General features: G+C 36.7%; 1 protein-coding gene across 9 annotated transcripts in view; it reads right to left on the bottom strand.

Annotated features, from left to right (window-relative positions):
- The window catches only part of ARHGAP42 (Rho GTPase activating protein 42), a 317,870-nt gene that overhangs the window by 213,339 nt on the left and 77,830 nt on the right, over positions 1 to 26,701 (bottom strand). For all 9 annotated transcript variants that reach the window (XM_048217115.2, XM_048217118.2, XM_048217117.2 and 6 more), the window contains one exon: positions 1,692 to 1,753. In XM_048217115.2, the coding sequence (XP_048073072.1) occupies positions 1,692 to 1,753 (62 nt within the window). The remainder of the gene's footprint in view (positions 1 to 1,691; positions 1,754 to 26,701) is intronic.

Below are 26,701 nucleotides of genomic sequence, written 5' to 3'. Positions count from 1 at the left end.
CTTTCCCATATTCTTTCAAACATTTTCTAAAATTATAGCCTGTGCTAGCTGGCTTATCATTCTCCTGAACTACTTGCACAGGATCTGAATAACAACCTCACTCAACCCTGGGCCGTAAGGCACCTCCTACTCACATTTCCCCATCAAACTTGGGACTTCTATTGCATAGTTCATAGAACTGGAGTAAGAATTATGCATATAAAGCATTTGAAAGTGTACTATTTAATCTTAAGACTCCAATCAAACTTACCTCCATAAAAAATCTTTCTCTGACCTCCCCAGAAAGGGTCAGTCTGCCATAATGGCTTATATGTATCTAACACAGATTATATTGTATGGCTATTTATCTGGCACTGGGACCAGACCATGGTATGCCGATGTTTCCTAAGAAAATATAGTCACCCCCTGACACCCGCACCTTATCTATCTCTCACAAGGCCACCAAATTAATCTTTCCTAAATCTTGTATTGATTCTCCCATTCTTTTCAAAAACTAACAATTTTGCCTTCCTATAATACACACCAAAACTTTTTAGCCCAGCTCTTAAATCCCATATATGGCTAAAACTACCAATCTTCTAATACTGTCTAAGAACCATCCATTTGTCTTATTCTAAGAATATGTATTTTTTCCCACCTTGTGGCCTCTACTCAAGTTCATTTATATGAGTGCCAAATAATAGTTGTGTGATTCTCCCTTAGCTCAGGCAATATTTCCTGAGTCAAGACCATCCTCCTGAAACTGCTCTCCTTATCCAGTTAGCAGAATGACACTATACTTAATCCACATCGAATACATATGTGTCTATATAATTCCCCAAAAGGATGGTGAAGCCAGTGATAAAGATGACACTTTAAACAAGTCCTCACCGTAAGTGACAAATAACATCTTTATTACCATCAACATTTATTATGTGCTAGGTGCTCCTACAAATGCTTTACGAGTATCCTGTGGATACTATTTTTCCCATATACAAATGGGAAGCCAGGGTCACAGAGGCCTTCACAGATATTTGAAAAAAATGGGTAGAAAATTATATTGGTAAATGAATAACTGTATTACTAATAACTATGCTCTGATGCTGTCACATAAATTAGTCCATCAATGTACAAAGCTTTCCCCACTCTTCCCAGCCAAGCAAAATCCTCCCAGCCTTTCAGAGACAACTGAAATGTCACCTTTTTAAGAAAGTCTCCTCAACCCTTAGAAGAAAGAAAAAAAGAAAGAAGAAAAGAAAAGAAAAGAAGAGAAAAGAAAAGAAAAGAAAAGAAAAGAAAAGAAAAGAAGAGAGAAGAAGCCTCCTGCTAACACGCTGGCAAAATTATTTGCTCCTTCTATGAATTGCCTTTAATACTTAGAATGTATCTTTATTGTAACACTGAAGTTTTTTTGAAGTTTACTCAATTAGAATGGGTTTATAGTGACAATTCAATATTTTTAATTCTTGAAAGAACTAACTGGAAAGCAAAGTGAATATAATTTATATCTGATGAACAAATGAAATAAACAGAAATGGTATATATCTCATTAGCAATAATTGATAATCATACTCAGAAATCTTTTCTGTAGCATTTAGTACATCTATCACATTATAAGGTCTGGTATAGCTAAGTCTAATTCAGAAGGTTCAGTCTTTCTTTTAATATGTCCAAACAAAGCTTTATTCTTAAAAAATGGGGAACAGACTCACCAGTCTCCTCCTTTCTTCTTCTACTGCAATGAGTAATCTTGCAAATTCCTTTAGTGACTGAGCTATTTAGAAGATAAAAAAAAAAAAAGCATTAATCTCTTTTCATTGCTAATATCTAATTGCACAGGAATAAACATTACGATGAAACTGGTTATAAATGTGTATATATTCTGCGGTTTTACGCTTCTAGAAGCATAGAAGAGTGTACACAGTAGGATCTCAATGACTAATAGCTATAGATAACAGATATTTGTGCACTGCAAACTAAAGTTTAGCACACACAAACTATATTTTTTCTTCCAAGACACTAGGGAAATACAGTTTATGTATGTAATGTATAAAACTGAAATTAATAAATAAAAGTTTACTACTGAAATTGCTTCTAAACAGAATCCTACAAATAATGACTATATTAAATCTCTAAGAAGCAATAAATCCAGTACTATTTAGATGTACTTAGTAGCAGCCTGTAACGCCACATCTCCCACTGACTTCTGTCTAGATGCTCAACAATTATAGATACTTAAAACGAGATTCTGTATTCTGCATTACTCCAATATCAAGGTAGTTTATATCGTGAGTCATCAGTGTGGCCAGAAGGACTACCAGCATTAGCATTTGGGGAGTTTGTTAGAAATACAGATTCAGGCCTCACCACAGAATCTGCATTTTAAGATCCTCAGGTGATCCATTTGCATACGGAAGTTGAGAAGCACTGCTTTACTTTTTTCTTTCTTTTTTTTTTTTAAGTTTTTATTTCCAGTTAACATACAGTGTAATATTAGTTTCAGGTGCCCAATGTATTGATTTAACACTTACACACAATCCTGGTGCTCATGACAAGTTCAGATAGCTCTCTGAAGCAGTGCTTCTCCCACCTATCTACGGAGAAGCACTGCTTTAGAGAACTATCTGAACTCCTATTGCTCTGGCTTGGGGCAAGTATCAAATACTCAGAAACACTGGGAGAATAAACCAAAAAATAAATTGGGAGTTACAATAGCGTATTCTTTAAAAATGCATAGTCCCAAATGGCAATTGTAAAACAATAATTTATTCACATCATTTTCTCTATCTCACACTTAATATAACTAAAGTTGGAATGTTTTGATTACAAAACTAACAAAACAAATAAGGTAAATGCAAAAATTATGTCTATGTAAGCTTTGAACCTTTCCTTCTATGTCTTCATTCTTTAGGCTCCCTATCATTTCCTTCCTACCCATACTAATTAATATTAAAAACATTCTGTAAGAAGTCTAGTAAGTCTGGCATAAAGCCTACAATAAAGGCAGATAAGTGAGGAAAATAAATGAAGAGTCTCATAACAGAACTTATTACGAAAAATAATGTTTTCCATTCAAGAATTTAAAATTACAATCTAGGGTTTTTCCCTCCACTCTTTTTAAAACTAAGCTTACATTAACTAACCTGGTTTGAAATGCTATCCCTATGATTACTTCACATTGGATTTTATTCACAATTGCCAAAACAGAAATCAAAGGATTACCTGGGAGACTCAGATTAATCTCATAACCACATTAATGACCTTAGAGGAAATATAACTTTTGCTTTTTAATTTAGAAAAATGAGATTTTAATTTCTACAAAAATAACAGTATCAAAGCTACAATACAATACAGTTGTGACAACAGTAAGTTGAACAGAAAAACATTTTACAAATATACAAAAAGTCTTAACTGGATTATATAATAGAATATTATATTTTTATACTTTGGGTAAAGAAAACATTCCATCATCCTGGCAACTACCTATTGCCACTAAAGAACTCTACTGGTAAGCCTGAAGGAAAAAAGCCAATAAAATTTTGGATAATGGAAGGCATTATGTTGACATGCCTACAGCGAAAGAGATCAAGAGTAAATCAGTTTGGACTACAGGAATTGGAGGCAACAGGTACTCCTGAAGGTGAGAAAATAAGAGGTGAGAGTTGATAGTAAGTTTAAAGTCTGTATAAGAAGAACTTTAACCCCAGATTTCAAACTCAATGCCTTCCAGTTTTTTAAATTAAAAACAAAACAAAAGAAACAAAAAACCAACTACCCTCATATGCTTCTTTTATGGAAAGCTACTGGATAAAGCACTCTAACAAAACAAGGGAATAAACTAAGAAAAGAGGACATGGGATCTAGAAGTAGGAGATCCAAGATAGCACAGAAGCAAATGAAATTCTTATGTCAACAGAGAGATATTCCAGGTCAACTGCTATGCAAAAGGTTCAGAGAGGATCTTATCTGGACTGGAGCAATAGGTTACAGACTCCAGGAAATGTTTCCAGAGAATAAAAATAGAACTGTCAATATCTTGATGTATCTGAATGTAATGAAAGGAAACGTATACTCTTTTAAAAGAAAATTCAAAGGCACTTATTAACTCTTGGGAAAACAGTTATGGAAGTAACATCATCAAAGTAAATGAAATAACTCAGTTGTAATACATACAAAATCACCATGATATAAACATAACAGTATAGAATGAACAGAGGGTATCTAAGACTGGGGAAGAAGTCAAGTGTTACCAAGATAATTATGGTCTTGAAAGAAACAGAAGAAATGGCTAAAAGTTCAAGTGGTCTTTGTGAGTAGTTAAGTGGTAAGGACTTGTAAGATGAGAGGTTGCCAGTTTTTATTGAGCCTATTAAAAATCTTTACCTTTTTTAAATAATGAAAAATAAAACATGCTATAAATGCTTTATTTTCCTACTAGACTTAATTTTAGGAGGCTAAACTCACGTACTAATTTACCCAAAGAGTTAAGTAAATATCTAGCACATAGAAGCCTGATAACAAAGGTTTTTGTTTTGTTTTTGTTTTTTTGACAACAGGTTATTTTTGGAATAAATGAAGATGTAGCTTGATTTAGAGTGTCAGGGATAGACTAGAACCTTCCACTTGGTCAACCCAGGAGGCCACGTACTGTCTCATGGAGTAGTGTCCTAGTGGTCCCAGGAGCATCATCCTATAACAACTTGGAAGTCCACAGGCTTCCCCAAGTAACTACTATTTCAAGAGTAAATTGTGCAGATGCCTTAAGTCAGAGTTTGGTTTTAAGTAAAGAAACTCAAATTCTCATTTTGATGTTGTTGTACCTCTTTGTCTAAAAATTAATGATGCCGTTTCCTGCTTAACTTGAATGGTTTTCTGGTCTGTTTCTCATATAAATACTATTTATAGACTCAGTACAATAATAGCTTATTATAATGAGAATGTCTGAAAAGAAAAATTTGAACATGCAAAAGCAATTGCATGTCTGGTTCCTCACAACAAAAACTACTCTCCCTCCAGCAGTTTTCTGGGTCTGCCCCAACTTGACAATTGAAATGAAACTTTTTTCTTTATGTAGTATACTCTCAGTTCCATGCAAGTATGTTTCTTAGTCCAAATGAAGATATTCATGTTTGTCATTTGTCCTACATGGAAATGAACAGCCAGGAACATCATTTCATCAATTAGTAACAGCAACCTACTTTTTCAACCTGTATCTAATGCTTTCCCCTAAGTCTTTTTATTTATAATGTCAAAGTATTGCATTAATAGTTTTCAAAGTACAACATAACACAGAAAGAAAATAAGAATTAACAATCCTATAAAGCAGGTATAAAATAATTCAAAGTTATATAAGCTGGGTTTTAGGGCAAAGGGCTGATAGACAGCCAGTGACTTCCTAGCCTGGCCCATGCTCAAAATCTAAAGGAACCTCTGATACAAGTCAGATAGATCCAAGCTGCCTAGTGTACCCCAGCAACTCCTCAGAGATGAAAAGCCAGTATTAGAATTTCTGGTGCCCAGGACCAACAAATGCCCTGAAAAGAGACCATGAAAACTGAAGGTGAGAAAATAGAGACCATGAAAACTTATAGAGAGTCTATTCCCCACCAGACCTTGGGCACAAAACATACAAAATGACTCATCCTGCACAGTGATGTTGACTCCTTGAGCAATTTCTTCTAAGACTTTACTTAAGTAAAATCTAAAAATATTTTTTATTACATGCAAATTCTAATACCCAAATACTTTCTTTTATTAGCAATGATATGTGATGTTCCATACTTTGTTTATCCATGTTAATATTTACGTAAATAGCCATTTCATTATCTGATTTTGGGGGAGCCAGACTAACATCAAATTTAACAGCTGGTCTTGTAATTATAGATTCTGCCCTTACCTAGTTGGTATGACAGGAGCTTGATTAAGTGACAGCAATATCCCAAAAACAATATTTAATGTACAGTGGGCTTTCAATAGATGATCATTAAATGAATGAATGAGTTTAATAATAGATTTCCACAATCTATTTGCTATGTATGGAGAAACATACAAACTTATATTCTAGGCTTCATAAAATATTTTGAAAAGGATAAGCCAGATACTTTGGAAAATTATGTTAGCTATCCACATTCTTGCCACCTGCATAAAACTTTCCTGGCTGTAATCACCAGTAATAATCTTTCTCCATCCTGACCATCTGGACCATGAGATTACTGGAGAGCAATCAAAATATAGTTTCATATATAGATGTTAAATTGCCAACAAATTATTGAGGTTAAGAATATTGCTAAAGGTTCCCTTTTCATCTCTCTAATGTGATATTGGAAAAACACTTTTAGAACAACAGAAATTTATTATTCACATGTATTTATAACAGGTTCCAAGAGTAAATGCATTCGCAAAGACAACAGTTGAAATATATCTACACGGTGAGGAAGTAGAATAATGACTTCTATATTTACTAATATCATAAATTCTAAAACATTCCTGAACTGTCTAAAATATCTATTTCCTAACTCAATCTTTTCAGCAGACTTGAGTTCACCTGACTATTTTTGACTATGGAAAACCTTGTTAGTGCTTAGAAGTAAAAATGAGAAAGAATAAAGAAAATCACTCCCTGTTCATTGTTGACATGACTCCATTACTAGTGAGTACTAAGCATTATACTATTAAATGTTTCAATAATTGATCTGCTTGAGCTTTAAAGATTTCACAACTAGGAGAATTGAGAAAGCATGTCTCTCTCATATCCAACCAACATTTATATCATAATCAGATAATGATATGTTAAATATTTCTCCCAGGAGTCTTTTTTTAAAATTTTTTTTAAATTTTTTTTTTAAGATTTTATTTATTCATTCAACAGAGATAGAGACAGCCAGCGAGAGAGGGAACACAAGCAGGGGGAGTGGGAGAGGAAGAAGCAGGCTCATAGCGGAAGAGCCTGATGTGGGGCTCGATCCCATAACGCCGGGACCATGTCCTGAGCCCAAGGCAGACGCTTAACCGCTGTGCCACCCAGGCACCCCCCAGGAGTCTTTTTCCTCAAACCTATGTAGCATAAATACATACCCAGCCAGAAGTACAGATCACAAATTCAGTCACATATACAATTATGTCAGCAACACATTTTTTACTTATTAGGTGAACAAATCACCTATGACATTCAGAAATGGTGATGAATAGGGGAGGACTGAGTTAGCAGTAGGATTTAGACTTGGTTAAATCTCAAGGAAAACATGAAAACCTTTTAAAGTTTATAAAAGCCAGATTGAACCAATGCAATCATTTTAGAAGTCCAGATAATGTTCCAACAGTCACTTTACTATTTTATCAGGGTGAACGATGTAGGTTATCAGGGTCTTTCTTAGTATCCTTCTGGCAATGACTTTTTTTCCCACAGGGAGTAGGAGAAAAGCAGTAATAATACCAACATTTCACTGAGGATATGAGCCAGTGCAAGTGAATTCAGCATATGCTTCTAGATCTGGCCACATTGAAAAAAATAAAAGTGGAATCAATATATACAGCCAAGCGATACTCAGCAGTACACTATGAAGCATGCAATGATGTAACAGGGTATCACATCAGCAGTTCATGCCTGGAACTCCCACTGAGGAAGTTTTAATTCTTTGAACATTTAGAAGATCAAAGATAGCATAGTAACTGAAGAGCAAGCTTTGGTTCAGGAACAATTTAACCCATAAACAAAGAAGAATCATTGTGGTATGCCAGAAAAAGAAATACTATGTCTACAAAACAGACAGCAAAATATAAAAAGTGACACCAATTCTCCACACAATTATCAACTAGATATTGTGTGTCTGTGTAACAATTAACACCCCCACTTGATGGGCTGTCTACTGTAATACTGAACATTATTCGCAACCACACTCCTGTTATTTTTTAGGAGCCACAACATCAAATAAGATTGTTCCACTCTATTTGTGGCTTCAAGTTCCATGGATGCCTAAGTGCAAAGCCAATAAATTGCTTCCTAAACCAACTGAAAAAAAAAGAAAATCACAGGCCTACTGCTGAATGCTGATAGGTCACTGTACCCGCGTACTCAGAGGCATCATCTTTCTTCTAACACTTCACAACCCCTTAGAATTCAAGGTCTCAGGAAAACACAGAAATTCTAGTTATCTTTAAGGTAACTAAGCCATGTTCTCCATAACATCCTCCTGGTGGTTAGTTTTGTTTTTCTTTTTGTTTTTAATTTCCAAACATAAATCAAAAAGATTAACATTGAAAAAAAATCCTTATAAACTTGTACCTAAATTCTTCTTTCCTGACTTGTTAATTTCAGCCATTCCAAAAAATGAATTCTTGCCATTTGCAATGACGTGGATGGAGCCAGAGGGTATTATGCTAAGGAAAATAAGTCAATCAGAGAAAGACAAGTATCATATGATTTCACTCATATATGGAATTTAAGAAACAAAACAAAGGAGCATAGTGGAAGAGAGGGAAAAATAAAACAAGATGAAATCAGCGAGGGAGACAAACCGTAAGAGACTCTTAATCATAGGAAACAAACTGAGGGTTGCGGGGGCGGGGTAACTGGGTGACAGCATTAAGGAGGGCATGTGATGTAATGAGCACTGAGTATTATATAAGACTGATGAATCACTGAACTCTACCTCTGAAACGAATAATATACTGTATGCTAATTAATTGAATTTAAATAAAACAAAAGAAAAGAAAAAGAAAAAAAATTCTTCTTTCATATTCTGCCAGTGCATCCCTATATAGCATTGCATGCAGGTGTATTAAGTTTCAGCAAATACAAGGTGTACCAAGGTAGAACATATTAGATATTATTTTAGTAATAAAAAAGCATTAAACAATAATAAATGCACAGCCTACAAATGAAACATCATAAAATTAAACTTTTATTAAGTTGACTGTGTATTCTGCATAGAGTCAAAAACTGCCACATCTCTGCTTCCTCATCTGTCCATTACCATCAACTGTGCCGTGTTTGTTCCACCCAGTACACAGATGCCAATCCAGACTACAGAAGACAAAGGGACAGAATCCTCACTTTGGAATCCACAATATCCAACCATTTCTTTCTAGTTTCACTTGCTCCTGTTAATCCTCTAATTATACTACCCAGACTCTTTGTAAGGGTTATGGCCAGGAATCTAGTGTCCTTTTAGATTCCCACACTATCTAATGGTTTTTTCTTCCCAGATTCTTCTTGAACGGAGATAGGACCTTGTAGTAATATCTACTCTGAAACTGCCAAACTACAAAGTAGTTTGAGAGTTCTAGTATACTCATACACACACATGCAGGGCATATATGTTATATAATATTAAGGTCAAATTTGGAAAATGAATACATACAAATATAGAAAGACAGCCTTTCAATTTCACACAATTTCAAAACTTCATTCTAGCTGGTTTCCCTGAAAACTTCACACTGTCTCATTGCTTCATCTAAATTTCATCTGAATCCCAAAGATCTTTCACTCTGAGATTTTATGTTAATGTCATAAGTATTGTTGTATACAACACAGTCCCCAAGTCACATATTTTTGTTTTCTTTCAAAGCATACATTTTAGAAAACCTGTGCTATTCTGATGTTGCCTTGTTTTGTTTGTTTTTTTAGATTTACTTATTTGAGAGAGAGCACATACGTGAGCTGGGGGAGGGGAAGATGGAGAGGTAGAGAGAGAGTCTCCAGCAGACTTCCTGCTGAGTGCTGAGCTGGATGAGGGGCTTGACCTCATGACCCTGAAATCATGACCTAAGCTGAAATCAAGAGTTGGACACTTAATTGACTGAGCCACCCGGGCATCCCCCCACTTTTTCTTAAAGATCTGATGTTGCCTTGGTTTAGTTTAGTTTTATTTTAGTGTCATTTGACCTGTTTCCCAAAGCCAAAACAACCCCCAATCCAGAAACCATTTTCCCCCAGTATGTAGACCACTCACACTTTGGAGCACCTCTACCAAGATGCGAAGATGTCACACATACTATCTCATTTAATTCACATAATGGTATGAGGTACTGAGTAGGTTTTATCTTCATTTTCCAGATGAGAAAAAGAATATCAATCACCTGGACTAACTTGCCCCATGATCTCAAAGCTGGTTAAGTGGAGTAGCAGTTATTTAATTTTGATTGTTTCATTCCAAAGTCTATTCTATTCCAGCAAACCATTATTGCCAGAGGACGAAGGCAGCAGGAAGGAGGGAGGCAGGGAAGGTAATGCCAGCTTACTACCCTGCTACACAGAACAGGCTTATCATCTTTAAAAGCAAACAGTCCCAGAGCTGTTTGTGCTCAAGTGATAGTCAAGCCCCAAATATCCTGCTTTAAAGGGAACAATCAGTAATTTGTTGCTGACAGCCACTTACACCATACCCGCCAATCTTTACCACCTCCCAGCACTCCTTCACATTCCACAAAGACAGAGGTATCCCATTCATACTCCTCATCTGCACCCAATCCTCCTGCCACCACCCTACTGAAGCTTCAACATCCGCTTCCTTGTCCAACATCCAGCTTCTCTTTTCCACAACCTCTTAACCTCCAGTGACCTTCTCTCTGCTGTAAATTCACACACCCACAAAGACACTAAGAGTTCAAGCTATCTAACCCCTTAGCTTTTTGCTTTTTGGCAATCCCTTTATTCAACTCTAGTTTATTCCTGATCCTATTTCCCACAGTGGCTATCTAAAAAGAATTTTCTTTCTCAAGAACCCAGCCCCAATTTCCCCTCACTCACTGGTACCAGATGGCCTAGCTTCTTGCTTCTCTGAGACCAGTTCAAGACCCTCTGATTAACATTGTATTTATTCATTCTCTTCAACTTGCCTGTCTCAGAAAAGGGGTCCTCTTTTTCTTAAAAGCTAACAACTCCCCATGAAGCTTCTAACCTTCCCCTTCCCCAACTCTAGCTACATTTCTGTCATTTCCATCATCACTCTTCTCTCCACACAGCTATTTCTCCTCCTCCCAAGTGTAAATTACTCCCATGTTCTCCTATCCTTGTGAAGGAGGAAGAGCAGGGAGATATGAGGGTTGGGGGAGGAGAAGGAGATTTATTTGGCATTTGCACCGGCACTGCACATAATCTTTAATCCCCAGTACCCCACAAGGTGGTCACAAGCACAACACCCAAATCTTCTCTCACTGTTCTATTCTTCAAATAATGAAACTGAAATATAGAGGTTAAATAATATCCAAGATCATAGAGCTAACAACTTGCAGAGTGAAACTTTGAACCCACATGAATCACATGAAATGTATCTGCTCTAGGCATGGTTCTACACCCCCAGCTCATGAAATTGAGCAAATCCAGTTACCTCCCAGGAATTTCTACTAGAGTGTGTGTCTGCATCTCAAAACTTAACATGTGTCAAAACTTGACTCATAATTCCACTCTACACTCAGGTACTCTGCCACATATAAACACATAAATGGGCTCATAACACCCTTCTGCTAGTAACTCAAGTGATGGATTAACCTCAATCCTCTCTTCCATACATCCAGTCACCAAATACTGATGATCTCTGTCCTCTACCCTTCTTCTTCCATACCCACAGAAAGATATCACTTCATCTCTGCTGTGATATTATAGCTTAATTATTGGTTTCCACACTTCTATGACTCTAAATCATCATATGTACTATCGGTCAGGATAAAATTCCTAAAGGGCACCTTTGATTATGTCACTATTTAGCCATTCAAGGTTATTGATTAGATAAAGTCCAAACTCCATATTGCAAGCAATGTGGTCCCTCCAGTGACCATAGGCGTCTTTCCAAGTATCATAGACTGAAATGCTACTATTTCTAATCTCTAACTTAGTACTTTGAAACTACTAGACATTCTTATAGTTTCCTTTACCTTCATGCCTTTCCTTTACCTGCATTTGCTAAGCTGTATCTTACCAAACCCACTAGGACCCTCCGTATTCAAGCATCTTCTGGTGTCCCCAGTCAGAAGTCCCTTCTCCAGCTTTGGTGCTCTGATAGCAGTTTTGTTTTTACTATACTTAAAGCACTCAGCACATTCTCCTTAGTATTATAGTGATTATATCATAAAACTATTTTTACTCTTACCTTCTTCTACTTTATAAGGATACAAGAAGCTTTATTCATGTTTGCATGTATTAAATTGCATATAAGCTTCTTTGCACAAAGATAGTCATTACTGATAGGAAATTCTAGAGAATCCAAAGTCTACCAGCATGAACTAAGTCACACTTTATGATTTTAATTTGAAAGGCTGATTTTTTTTTTCAATCTCTGAGAAATTTGCAGAGCCATCTACACTGGCCCATGGATGCCATCTCTCATTCTAAGGTTCTACATCTGTTTGTTTTGCATAAACTAAAACCTTTTTTTCAGGCTGTCAAGAATAATGTGTCAATAAATGACCAGGTTTTCCTATAAACATGTGTCTTCTACAGCTCTAATGGTTCCACTGGGAAAATGCTGGGCAACGGAGATCTGGTGATCCAAAAAGCACAAACTCTGAAACAGCTTTTTTTTCCCCTGTTGTAGTACCTTCTCCAGTTGGGCCCCCCTCAGTATAAATACCAGTCTATTGTTGAGAGGGTGGTTTTCAACAGGCTAGTATCGGACACCAAGAACCTCCATAAAATTAAAGACTCCTAAAGTTGCATCCCAGGAGATTCCAGCTTCATTCAGGCCTGGGGGAGGGTGGAACCAAATTTTTAAGGCTTCCCATAGCTGATTCTGATAACAGGCAGTCTGTCAACTACTGGCTTTAGCGGAAGGCAGGCAGGGGAAGAATGCATGCTTTGTATGAGGAATTAAGAGTTACAACTATATTTAAATAGAAAACAGTATACATTTTAATAAGATTTGTAAGAATTATCTCTATTTCCTCCTTGAAGCTTATCGGTACTTTCAATGGCAGTAGTACTCTTCGCCCTCGTGGTTATGGAAGAAATAAGACATTACTGTTGAGTCCCAAGAATAAAGCATGACCTGAAAGCTCTTCTCTCCACAGCACTTTGAATCATGACACAGCAACAATTCTGAATTCTATGTCAGAGAAATCACTCAGAATTAGCCTTTTTGTCCAGCCACATATTCCTAGATTAGCACATAAGGCAAATTTTTTTTTTTTAGGTCTATTATCCCACTCTTTTCTGGCTTTCTAACTCTCCCACTATACTCTGTTTCTGCCCCACAACCACCAAGCCTCTCTTCAGTGTTCATATGTTTGTCCTTGTCATTTGCCAATGAGCTTTCCATTAATCTCTGAGTGTCCATGTCCTGCCGCCTAACTCACCACAGTTTCAGAACTATTGCCTTTCTGGTCCAAATATTTTATGTCAAAACTAAAACTGTACTTTTATTTTTTCATTCACATTTAGAAATGTTCTCTCTTGGTCCATAAAAGATTTGCTGAGGAAAGCAATCTTTGACTCACTCTGGCAAATACTTCCATGCTATAATTCATCACATATACAGATGCCAGAATAAACCTCCTGAAGGGCAACTTCAATCAAAAGCCTTATGTGTCTCTTGAGAACATACAAATGAAACTTTATAGACTATATGGCAAAGCCCTCTAAGATATTCTCTGGCTCTCAGTCCTTGTACTCCAGCGAAAACGATGTTACACCTTCATTTTCTTCAAGACTGCATATAACAAGACAAGGAATATTCAAGTACACAGACTAAATATGCCCAAGCAAGGGAAGAAGTCCAATGGTCTGGAGCGAAAGGATGTACTAAAGAAATGCTTTCACATTCTAAATGCTTCAGAAAAAAAAAAAAATCACGTGCTTACAGCTAGCATGGCTCAGAAGTATTTGCTACCTTTATGACTTTTGCAACAAATCTAGAAATGGGTCAGTGTTTCCATGGTCATGTAAATTTGATTGATTACACAGGGAAAGGAAGATAAAACAGGTTCATTTTATAAGCAGTTTGCACTGATATCACTATCTTAAAATTAGCACTCTCTCTGCATTAAAATTAAGAAAATTTTTATATAATCTTTTTTTTATCTCTATGGCACTTATCAGTCTAACTTCATACTCAATGAACTTATATATCTTATCACCTAACTCCTCTGACAAATCCCCGTGAAGGTGGGGATTATTTTTCTGTTTTGCACAATGATGTGTCTTTAGCACTCAAACAATGTCTGACAAATCACAGGTGCTTGATAAGGCTTTACTGAATGAATGAATGAGTCAATCAATCAATCAATCTATTAATCAATCAATGAACGAGCAAGTAAACTCAAGAGTCAAAGTTCCTGACCTAGGAGAAGAACTGCACATGAAATCAGGGTTAATACTGGTGTGACTTTAGCAAATCATTTCACCTGTGTCTAAAGCAAAATGACAGAGTTAGCTCCCAGGTTCTCCAAGGCCTCCTTCCTACTCTAAGATATTAAACTTGGAATTCTAAGAAACCAAGCCAACATTTCTAAGTCAGAAGTAACACTTTCTGATAATTTAAACAAACAAAAACAATAGCTGGTACAACTCCCCACCTTCCCACCTCCACATGTATATGAAGAAGGTATGAGAATCATCCTAGTAACCAGGGAAATGTAGCTTCTGGACAGAAAGACATAAAACAACTGAGATAAAATGTTATCTTCAAAAGCTGTTTTCAAAGTAGACTATATTCAACATAAGCAGATAAACTCCAGTAAATAAACTAGGAAATTACTAACAAACTGTAAACTGTGCACCTAATGCCCACACCAGACACCACTTACCTTTATGGTACCTGATGTTTACCAATAGGCAATAAAACATATTTCTGTTATTATGCAAAAGATTATGAAAAAAAAGTCATCATGGGTATGTCATGATTCGGGCTTGTAATTACAAGCCAACCATATGATTCCAATTTTACTAAGACCATTCTATTCATATAGAAAATAAAAGAGATGAACTCTAAGTGTGGTTCTCTGGGTCAATACAAGTGTATTAACAAAAACATAGGTATCATATTCATAAGTTAACATTATTATGTCAGGCTACCCATGCCCCATTTTCTCCTGGGCACAAGCCCAGAGATATGGCCAAGTAAAACATTTTTTAAAAAGCTCATCTGGGGCAGCCTTCTTAAATCTTCCATAAAGCAGTCAAATTAACCTTTTTAAAATGCAAATATAACATAATTTCTCTGATTAAGACCCTGCAATGCTTCTCATTATCTTTAGGTTAAAATTCCACATCCCTAATAGGGCTTATTAGGTCTTGTCTACCTGCCCACAACCTTCACACATGCCATTTTCCCCTTGGGTATCTTCTTTGATCTCAAGGCCTTTATTCACCCCTTCCTTAGATGTGGAATCTGCTCCCTCCTCCCCCTTCTCCTACCATTTCTCCGTGACTAATTTAAGCATCACTTCCTCAGAGTGGCCTTCCCTCATCTTCCCACCCACCCAGTTAGAACTGCTCTATCTTGAGTATGTATGATCTCTTAGCATAATATACTTTACTTTTATAGCATTCAACACAATTATAGCTTAACTGTGGTTGGCTGTTTAATGTTGGTCACCAAATGAAAATATAAATTACTTAAGCCACTGATGGTGCCTTAGACCTAGTTGACACTTGGGTACATACAGAATAAATGAGTTTTACTGGCAGGAAATACAGGCATATGCAGGTTAAAGAGAGTGGGAAAAAGATACAAAAGCAAGTTCCTGACTCTAATCTCTGGTCCTTTTACTTGTTAAAGTAACCAGGTTAGTCTCAATGGAGTCACTCATGCTAAACCCCATGTCAGCAAAACAAAACTTAAGTTTCTATACTTGCTCTCTTGGGAAAAGGAGGCCTAAGTCAACCAAACACTGCTTGCTTGCTCAGCAGAAGTTACCTAACCCAATTCCAAAACTTCCCTTAGCTCCATATAAGGAAAGTAATCCTGCTTTAGCCAATCAGCAAACTCCCAGTATAATTTCCTTATTCTTGTTCACTTTGGTCTAAAAATCTCTTGCCTCCTACAGCTCTTCAGAGCTCCTTTCTATCTGCTAGATTGGGTGCTGCTTGATTCATGAATTGCTGAATAAAGCCAATAAGATCTTTAAAATTTACTCAGGAAATTTTATTCAACACAATTTGGACTATCGCTTTTATGGAAGAGCAAAAAACAACCGCAGCAATCATCAACTAGTCATGGCTGCCCCACTGCACCTCTCTTTATACAGTAGATGCTCCAGTTAGGCATCTCAACTTTTCCACCTCTGTGCATAAACACAAAAGCACCAGGAGTACTGACTTCAGAGATACCAAATATTGTAAAGTAGGCATATTCACAAATACAGAATTTGTGAATAATGATGTTAAACTACATATTCCTGCATTCCAATTTGTATGGGGCATTTATTTCATTGTTTAGTCATTTTATTGAGATTTAAGTTATCCTAAGTCACTAACCATAGATAAAAGTTTTTTCCCTCTCTAACCACTCACTTGTTGTCCTAGCCTCACTGCCAGGTCCCCAGGGATTGGCACAGTGTAACCTAATAGTAAATAAATAATTAAATTAAAGAATACAAAAATCTTTAGCTCTGGTTTGAAATATTTAGAAATACGAAGAAATTTGTTCTAAATGACTCTCAAGTACATGCAAAAGTTAGGTGTGTGTATGTGTTTGTATAAAATTTAGTTTATTATTATATTGAAAAGAATCATCCTAGACATATCCAAATACATATATATTTTTATTTCATATAGGACTCTAAAATTCTATTTATGTCCCTTACAATGATTCATTTCTATAACTAGGTCTTGCAGGGGGACTATTCATGTAACAAATATTTACTAAGCCTCTGCTACAAATAAAGCACTTAATTACTAATACTATGCAGGAATAGAAATGTAAGTAAAACTTCCTAACCTCCAAGAGCATACAGTTGGTAAGAAAGTTCTCTATGAAACATACTAAACTACTTTTTGTTAAGCAGATCACTAAAGAAAAAAAAAAAAGGAGTTTCAGGGGATTAATGTAGATCAGTAAGTTAAGACAAGTTTTCTTTTTCTTTGAGACATGTGACTTGTGACATAGTTTCAGGTTGTTTTTCAGAGCCTGAAATTTAAAAATCTAAGCCTTTCAATGTCAAATTAAATCAAATTACATACTTTAAAACATAGAGCTAATATGATAAAAACCTCTCTCTGGAGTGGCATGTTTTTTTAAAGACAGGAACTCCACCTGAAATATGCAACTTTCCCAGCTGTTTCAATCCTTAATTGTGGGTGGTTTCTGTGTGGGTGCAAAAATAGGGTGGTTAAAAAAAACGGAAAACAATAATTCAATTGTCCAACTGAGAGCCATTAAAAAGTAAATTATGCTTCCTCTACAGAGTTCAAAAGAAACTGTTATTTGTATAAACAATTTAGGCATTTGGAAATGTTCCACTTTAATAGAGGACTTCCTGATTTATATAACCAGATTTAAGTGGGTTATAATGAGGGTTTATAATAAGTGATAGGTTCTCTTTTGATTCAGCAAATGAGAAGGTAATTGTTTCCTAGAATTTAGTAAAAATCACAGGTCTCTTTGAAGAGTCAGTTGTGGTTGGTAATGATATTGTCTCTGGTTTGGAAATTTTTTCCTAAGCAGTGCTCAAGAGTTTCATGGCCACAGTCCACCTTCAAATATTAGTAATAATCTGTATGGATGAATATTTAAAGTGCATCACCAAGTTCTGAAGAAAATCTTTCCAGAAGCATTTCATAATTAATTACTTTAAATGTTGAATTTTATTAGTTTAAGTTGAAGAAAATAGGTTCTTTTTTAAGCTAAAATCATTTATGATCTTTGAAGCGCATTTCCTGGGTTTATAAATATACCAGTTATTATTTTTAACCTGAAACACAGGTTACTACCTCAAAGTGTTTTTATACTATATAGGAACCCCTTCAAAACACACAAAGCAAACCATTTGCCATGCCTCCCACTCTAGACTATATTCTTATTTATCACTTGCAAAACAGGATCACACAGTACCTTTCCACTGAACCTAACAGATGCATTCTCAAAGTGGATGGATTTATCTGGCAAATGATTTATGCATTTTCCTCATAGTACTTTCTCTAACAAAGAAAATAAAAAAAAATTTCCAGCCATTCCCTTGAAAAATTTCTACTTCACACCCTCTGAATAGGCATCAGTGATCACTCTCACACTCCTGTCTATATCCAAGGTGACTCAGGCTCACAGTTAAGTCATTTTACCACCATGTCATACTTCTGAGAGGTAATCGAACAACAAATATTTGCACCTGGGCAAAGCACTGCCAGCTCAGGAAGACACAATAAAGCCCCTGTGACTTGAAAAGTCATTATTTTAAATTTCTGTCCTACAGTCTCACATTTTGACATGTTCTCCTAAAGAAGGAAGAGGAAAGAATCCAAAATGTAGAGTACACTACAGACAACAGAGTATACAAAACTTGGTTCAGTTTGACTTACCATCCATTAATCTGTACACATATTATCTGTACATAGATTTCCATATAAAAGGTTTTTTTTTTAAAGATGTAACATGTCTTTATTCTAAAAACGATCAAGCACCAACCATTGTTATTTCTATGTCTGCATATCTGCATTGAGAACAGTAAATACACGAACAGGAATATATTAGCTGTGTCAGAAATATCTGAGCAATTATTATGAATATATTTTGATCTAAATTACCTAATTGATGACCTCATTTCTGCATTCATAGTTGGGAGCCATAACCTTAGTTGACAAGTGGTTGTGTGTTGTCTGTCTCCACCACAGGAATTTTCTGTTTAGGTGTGTCTAAAGGAATGAAGTCTCCACCTAAAATATTTACTAGCAAACTGACTCTCCTTCTTGGTAAATGTTTAATCCCAAGGTTCATGTTGTCCAAAACTTTCCAGAGAGATATCACAGGCCATCATCCAATACTGCTAACCAAGCTGTTTATGCACGATTGCAACTGGACTTCCCAATGGTTTCCAAGATTACATAGAATGAACAAGATTTGCCTCATATTAATGACTAACATTTTTATTGGCACTACCTCAGCCTAATAACTTCTGATTTTTAATCTAGACTTTTAAGGCTTCGGTTAAACATGATTTCAAATTATAAGCACCAAATACAGGAACAAAACAAAATTACATGCCCCAACCTTGGTTATGGACATAAATCCTGAAGTAATACACTAAGACTTATAGCCTTTTATTATCCTATATTCTCATGTGCTAAATTAACCTAGCAAAACAACCTGTCTAATAGGTAGATTCACAGTAGTAACCGTGAGCTTCTATTGTTTGAATGAGCCTGTGTAAACAGTATTTTGAAAAAGACACTATTTAATTTTCTGTAGAGATAGCCTTTTATTTCCTACTAGTAAGGTTTTAAGGCTAGGCACATGACTTTGGAAGTTATCAGTTTCCATGCATGTACATGCACCAGAACTGATGCAGTGGGCATTGTTTTTTTTGCATTTACATATGTATTACTTACTGTGTAAATATAGTTAAATGATGGTACATTTTGTATCTGGTCTACCCATATAATTATCTAAGGAGGACTGAATCTTATACCATTTTGTAATCAGTCTGTACCCTCCGCTCACCAATTTCTAGGCCCCCAAAATCCAGCTACTGAACTCCTGACTTATTCCTAACTCAAGCCTTTACTCAGTTCAAAAACTAAAGTATAAAAAGTGGGCAATTAGAGCAGCTGTGAGAAGTTGGATGGATTCAATAGGCTGCTTCCCACTAGACTAGTACTGCAATTGGCAGATAAAAAGGAACCATCAAAAGCTTACCTGCAGTTCATTCATCCTTGGAAAAGGGAGGAGTAATGACCTCTTGCTGATCTTGAATGGAAAGGAGGGTGCTAAAGGGAGAGCACAAGGATGCTGTCCTGCTTGGGACTCCCATTCTGGAAACGAATGACCTGTTGTCTGAGCCCGAGAAATTCCACACTGGGTCATAGACAACTAATTACATTTGCTTCCTTCCAAGCCAGTAACGTTTCACTAGCTCTAAAAAACAAACAAAAACCCCCCCTCGTGCACAAGGCCAAAAGGGTGGGAGCAGAAGGGGACAGATAAAGAGTGGGCCTATAAGCCAGACACAGGCCTACCTACCTATAAAACTCCCGGAACAGCTTCCACAAATTATATTAATACAAAAACAGAACCTTCTTTTCACAGCTTTCCCTACTTCATTCCCCTTTGGTTAAATCAGAGGAATGAAGAGGCTGAAACTGGGGCTCCAACAAGCTATTTTAAACAAAGTTGAAACTATGTACCTTCCCATGCAGAATTAAAACTGATGACAAAAATAAACAAAGCAAACTTGATGGAGGCGGGGAAGGATAGTTCCTTGCACTGCATCCACTCCAGCCTCACCCAACAGTCTCAGGGACACATTCCTAGGTCACTGTCCTTGAAACAGCCTGCCATATCCTCATAATTCTTCCATGTTAGAAATGGTTATTTAAGTCTTCTTTCTTACACAGTTATTTTTAAATGTTTAGAATGCATTTGAGTGCTCCGTATAAGGATTAGAAATGGTTGGATAGTGAGGATATAGGAACATACCTATATTTTTAAATCTTTTTTTTCAGAAATAATTTTTTGCACTACTTTTTGCTCTAAATTAGGTTTTCCTAATAAAGTTTTAATGTTTGAATCAGATTCCCATGAATAGAGCTACATAAGTCTCTTGATTAAAAAGCATCAAGGAGTATTACATCTATCCTTACAGAGCATTCATCTTCCGCTCCCCAACCTTTGATCTAACTCCTCAAAGCCCTCAAAACACTAGAATTTAATCTAGTATTCGTTGGCTACAATTAACGTTCACCTACTGATCAATTCACACCTTTCAAATCTAATCTGCAAGAGACACAACATCCATTTAGCCAAAGTGGAAAAAGACAGGCAGACCAATGTTTACGATCAAATTCACCACAACCTGGGGAAATGACCTAACATCCACCTGAAAGGCTACAGAGCATATATTTAAAAATCCTACCCTTGCAGTTACATGTGACTTTAAGAAGGTATTGTAAGTAAGAAGCTTAAAGGAAATTAAGAGAAATATGTAGAAATATGTTTATTATACTTTTTAACAAGACCAACTAGAATCAACCTGAATATTCTATAGAGTTCATTTCTTAAGTTTATGAATCTGAACTGATGAAATATCCTGTCATGAAATTATCAATCAACAGCCAATACAAACAAAGACTTTACTGACAACATGGCAGAATTAAAAGCATATCTCTCAGTACTCAGTCTTAACATTAATGGTTTAAATTCTTGCTTAAAACGCCACAGGGTTGCAGATTGGATAAAAAGAAATGACCCATCCATTTGCTGTCTACAAGAGACTCATTTCGAACCCAAAGATGCATTCAGACTGAGAGTAAGGGGATGGAGTACCATCTTTTACGCAAATGGACCTCAAAAGAAAGCTGGGGTAGCAATTCTCATATCAGATAAACTGGATTTTAAACTACAGACTATAGTTAGAGACGCAGAAGGGCACTATATTATTCTTAAAGGAAGTATTCAACAAGTGGATATGACAATTATAAATATATATGCCCCCAACAGGGGAGCAGCAAGATACACAAGCCAACTCTTAACCAGAATAAAGAGACATATAAATAAAAATACATTAATAGTAGGGGACCTCAACACTCCACTCTCAGAAATAGACAGAACACCCTGGCAAAAACTAAGCAAAGAATCAAAGGCTTTGAAAGCCATACTCGACGAGTTGGACCTCTTAGATATATATAGAACACTACACCCCAGAAAAAAAGAATACTCATTCTATTCTAATGCCCATGGAACATTTTCAAGAATAGACCATGTTCTGGGACACAAAACAGGTCTCAGCCGATACCAAAAGATTGAAATTATCCCCTGCATATTCTCAGACCACAACGCTCTGAAATTGGAACTCAACCACAAGGAAAAATTTGGAAGAAACTCAAACACTTGGAGACTAAGAACCATCCTGCTCAGGAATGACTCGATAAACCAGGAAATCAAAAATCAAATTAAACAATTTATGGAGATCAATGAGAATGAAAATACAACAGTCCAAAACCTATGGGATACTGCAAAGGCGGTCCTAAGGGGGAAACACATAGCCATCCAAGCCTCACTCAAAAGAATAGAAAAATCTAAAATGCAGTTTTTATATTCTCACCTCAAGAAGCTGGAACAGCAACAGAGGGACAGGCCTAATCCACGCACAAGGAAGCAGTTGACCAAAATTAAAGCTGAAATCAATCAAGCAGAAACCAGAAGTACAGTAGAGCAGATCAACAGGACTAGAAGCTGGTTCTTGGAGAGAATCAATAAAATTGACAGACCACTGGCAAGACTTATCCAAAAGAAAAGAGAAAGGACCCAGATTATTAAAATTATGAATGAAAAAGGAGAGGTCACGACGAACACCATTGAAATTGGAAGGACTATGAGAAATTTTTATCAACAGCTATATGCCAATAAACTAAGCAATCTGGAAGAGATGGAATCCTTCCTGGAAACCTATAAACTACCAAGATTGAAACAGGAAGAAATTGATTTCTTAAACAGGCCAATTAATGATGAAGAAATTGAGTCAGTGATAAACAACCTTCCAAATAACAAAACTCCAGGCCCGGACGGTTTTCCTGGGGAATTCTACCAAACATTCAAAGAAGAAATAATACCTATTCTCCTAAAGCTATTTCAAAAAATAGAAACAGAAGGAAAGCTACCAAACTCATTCTATGAGGCCAATATTACCTTGATCCCCAAACCAGGCAAAGACCCCCTCAAAAAGGAGAATTCCAGACCGATTTCCCTAATGAATATGGACGCCAAAATCCTCAACAAGATACTTGCTAATAGAATCCAACAGTTCATTAAAAGGATTATCCATCACGATAAAGTGGGATTCATACCTGGGATGCAAGCGTGGTTCAATATTCGCAAATCAATCAGCGTGATACATCATATCAACAAGAAAAGACTCAGGAATCATATGATCCTCTCAATCGATGCCAAAAAAGCATTTGACAAAATACAGCATCCTTTCCTGATTAAAACCCTTCAGAGTGTAGGAATAGAGGGTACATTTCTCAATCTCATAAAAGCCATCTATGAAAAGCCTACTGCAAATATTATTCTCAATGGGGAAAAGCTGGAAGCCTTTCCCTTAAGATCAGGAACACGACAAGGATGCCCACTCTCGCCACTATTATTCAACATAGTACTAGAAGTCCTTGCAACAGCAATCAGACAACAAAAAGGGATCAAAGGTATTCAAATCGGCAAAGAAGAAGTCAAAATGTCTCTCTTCGCAGATGACACGATACTCTATATGGAAAACCCAAAAGAAGCCACTCCCAAACTATTAGAAGTTATAGAGCAATTCAGTAACGTGGCGGGATACAAAATCAATGCTCAGAAATCAGTTGCATTTCTGTACACGAATAACAAGACCGAAGAAAGAGAAATTAGGGAATCCATCCCATTTACAATAGCACCAAAAACCATACGTTACCTTGGAATTAACTTAACCAGAGACGTAAAGGACCTTTATTCTAGAAACTATAAATCACTCTTAAAAGACATTGAGGAAGACATAAAAAGATGGAAAGATATTCCATGCTCATGGATCGGAAGAATTAACATAGTTAAAACGTCCATGCTACCCAGAGCAATCTACACTTTCAATGCTATCCCGATCAAAATACCGAGAACGTTTTTCAAAGAACTGGAACAAACAGTCCTTAAATTTGTATGGAACCAGAAAAGACACGGAATCTCCAAGGAACTGTTGAAAAGGAAAAACAAAGCTGGGGGCATCACAATGCTGGATTTTGAGCTGTACTACATAGCTGTGATCACAAAGACAGCATGGTACTGGCACAAAAACAGACACATAGACCAATGGATCAGAATAGAGAGCCCAGAAATGGACCCTCAGCTCTTTGGGCAACTAATATTTGATAAAGCAGGAAAAAACATCTGGTGGGAAAAAGACAGTCTCTTCAATAAATGGTGCTGGGAAAATTGGACAGCTACATGCAAAAGAATGAAACTTGACCACTATCTCACACCATACACAAAAATAAACTCCAAATGGATGAAAGACCTCGATGTGAGACAGGAATCCATCAAAATTCTAGAGGAGAACATAGGCAGCAACCTCTACGACATCGGCCAAAGCAACCTTTTTCATGATACATCCCCAAAGGCAAGAGAAACAAAAGATAAAATGAATTTATGGGACTTCATCAAGATTAAAAGTTTCTGCACAGCCAAGGAAACAGTCAGAAAAACTAAGAGGCAGCCCACGGAATGGGAGAAGATATTTGCAAATGACACTACAGATAAAGGACTGGTATCCAAGATCTACAAAGAACTTCTCAAACTCAATACACGAGAAACAAATAAACAAATCAAAAAATGGGCAGAAGATATGAACAGACACTTTTCCAATGAAGACATACAAATGGCTAACAGACACATGAAAAAATGTTCAAAATCATTAGCCATCAAGGAAATTCAAATCAAAACCACACTGAGATACCACCTTACTCCAGTTAGAATGGCAAAAATAGACAAGGCAAGAAACAACAATTGTTGGAGAGGATGTGGAGAAAGGGGATCCCTCCTACATTGTTGGTGGGAATGCAAGTTGGTACAGCCACTCTGGAAAACAGTGTGGAGGTCCCTTAAAAAGTTAAAAATTGAGCTACCCTATGATCCAGCCATTGCACTACTGGGTGTTTACCCCAAAGATACAGACGTAGTGAAGAGGAGGGCCATATGCACCCCAATGTTCATAGCAGCAATGTCCACAATAGCTAAATCGTGGAAGGAGCCGAGATGCCCTGCAACAGATGACTGGATTAAGAAGTTGTGGTCCATATATACAATGGAATATTACTCAGCTATCAGAAAGAACGAGTTCTCAACATTTGCTACAACATGGACGGCACTGGAGGAGATAATGCTTAGTGAAATAAGTCAAGCAGAGAAAGACAACTATCATATGATTTCTCTCATCTATGGAACATAAGAACTAGAATGATCAGTAGGGGAAGAAAGGGATAAAGAAAGGGGGGTAATCAGAAGGGGGAATGAAACATGAGAGACTATGGACTATGAGAAACAAACTGAGGGCTACAGAGGGGAGGGGGGTGGGGGAATGGGATAGGCCGGTGATGGGTAGTAAGGAGGGCACATATTGCATGGTGCACTGGGTGTTATACACAACTAATGAATCATCGAGCCTTACATCGAAAACCGGGGATGTACTGTATGGTGACTAACATAATATAATAAAAAATCATTATAAAAAAAAATCATAATATCTATGAAAACCCAGAATATTTGCCAAAAAGAAAACAAATTATATATATATATTTTTATTAAATACACATACAAATGTATATAATACAAATTATATATATATAATCTATTAGAAAAATATACACATAAGTGAAAAAATTAAAATTTATAAGGAAAATTATGTCATTTATTCAACAATTTAACTGAGGGTCTACCATGAGTCAGGCCCTAGGTCAGGTGATAAAGCCAAAGTGGTTTTAAAAAAGAAAAGACAGGGGAGGTTGGGTAGCTCAGTCGATTAAGTGATCGACTTAATTTTGGCTCAGGTCATGTTCACAGGGTCATGAGATCGAGCCCCAAGTTGGGCTCTGTGCTGGGCTGTGGAGCCTGCTTAAGATTCTCTTCTCCCTCTGCCCTCTCCCAGCCCTCACTCCTGCACGCTCTCCAAAAAAAAAAAAAAAAAAAAAAAAGACAGATCTGGCCTCTGCCTTCTTGGAATTGCAATTACCTTACTAAATGAAAAGAAATGCTCTTATATAAGTATGTGTTTGTTTGTTTCTAAATAATAATGCTAATATGTTAGTATTTTAGTAATATTATCTAGGCTTTTTGGTCAGGTGTGTGTTACAAAGCCTATGTTGGGGGCTAGACATTTATGACACAAATGTCAAGAAGTGGCACACAAAAATGACAACTATTGTTCAAGTGCCAGTGGTATATGATCACTGAATGTGTCCTTTCTCATTCATCCTGTAAAGAGAAAGAAGTCAGTCCTCATTCTTCTTCCTAGATGGCTCAGCTACTTTTCCTCAGAGCACTGAGGGAGGAGGAGTCATTTATGACTTCAAGAGACCAGCTACCTCCACATTCCCCTGAGTAACTAACACTCCTAAAGGAGCAGCCAAATAAAGTGACCACCTAGCACAGCGCCTCTGAAAGACTGCCACCTTGACCCTACTGATATATGCATAATGCAAATCCCATATGCAGGGAGAGCTTGCCTAAGAACTCTGAATTCTGCCAGTGATTTATCCAGAAGGAACTTTTGTGAATGTAAGCCAGCTAAAGCCACACAATGAATCAAACTCAGTCAGCTTATCTTCTCCTGGAGCCTTTCTTTGGTGGGGATAACAGTGCACTTTCCTAGGTTTGGGCTTGCTACTTAGGTTTTCCAAAATAAAAACATACTGTTTAGGAATACATATATAAGTGACAAAACTATAAGAGAAAAAAAATGGTAGAGGAAGAAGAGAAATGTGATTGTGGAGGGGCATGTCAGGGATTATAAATACTCTCTACTCAAAGTGAAGTCCACAGACCAGCAGTGTCAACATCACCTTCGAGTCTTTCAGAAATGCAGAATCGCACATTCCACCTGAGAACTTCTGTATCAGTAT

Source organism: Ursus arctos, unplaced genomic scaffold (assembly GCF_023065955.2).
Source record: "Ursus arctos isolate Adak ecotype North America unplaced genomic scaffold, UrsArc2.0 scaffold_22, whole genome shotgun sequence".
NCBI lineage: Eukaryota > Metazoa > Chordata > Mammalia > Carnivora > Ursidae > Ursus > Ursus arctos.
Note: the sequence above shows the minus strand (reverse complement) of the source record. Positions and strands in the feature narration are given on the sequence as shown.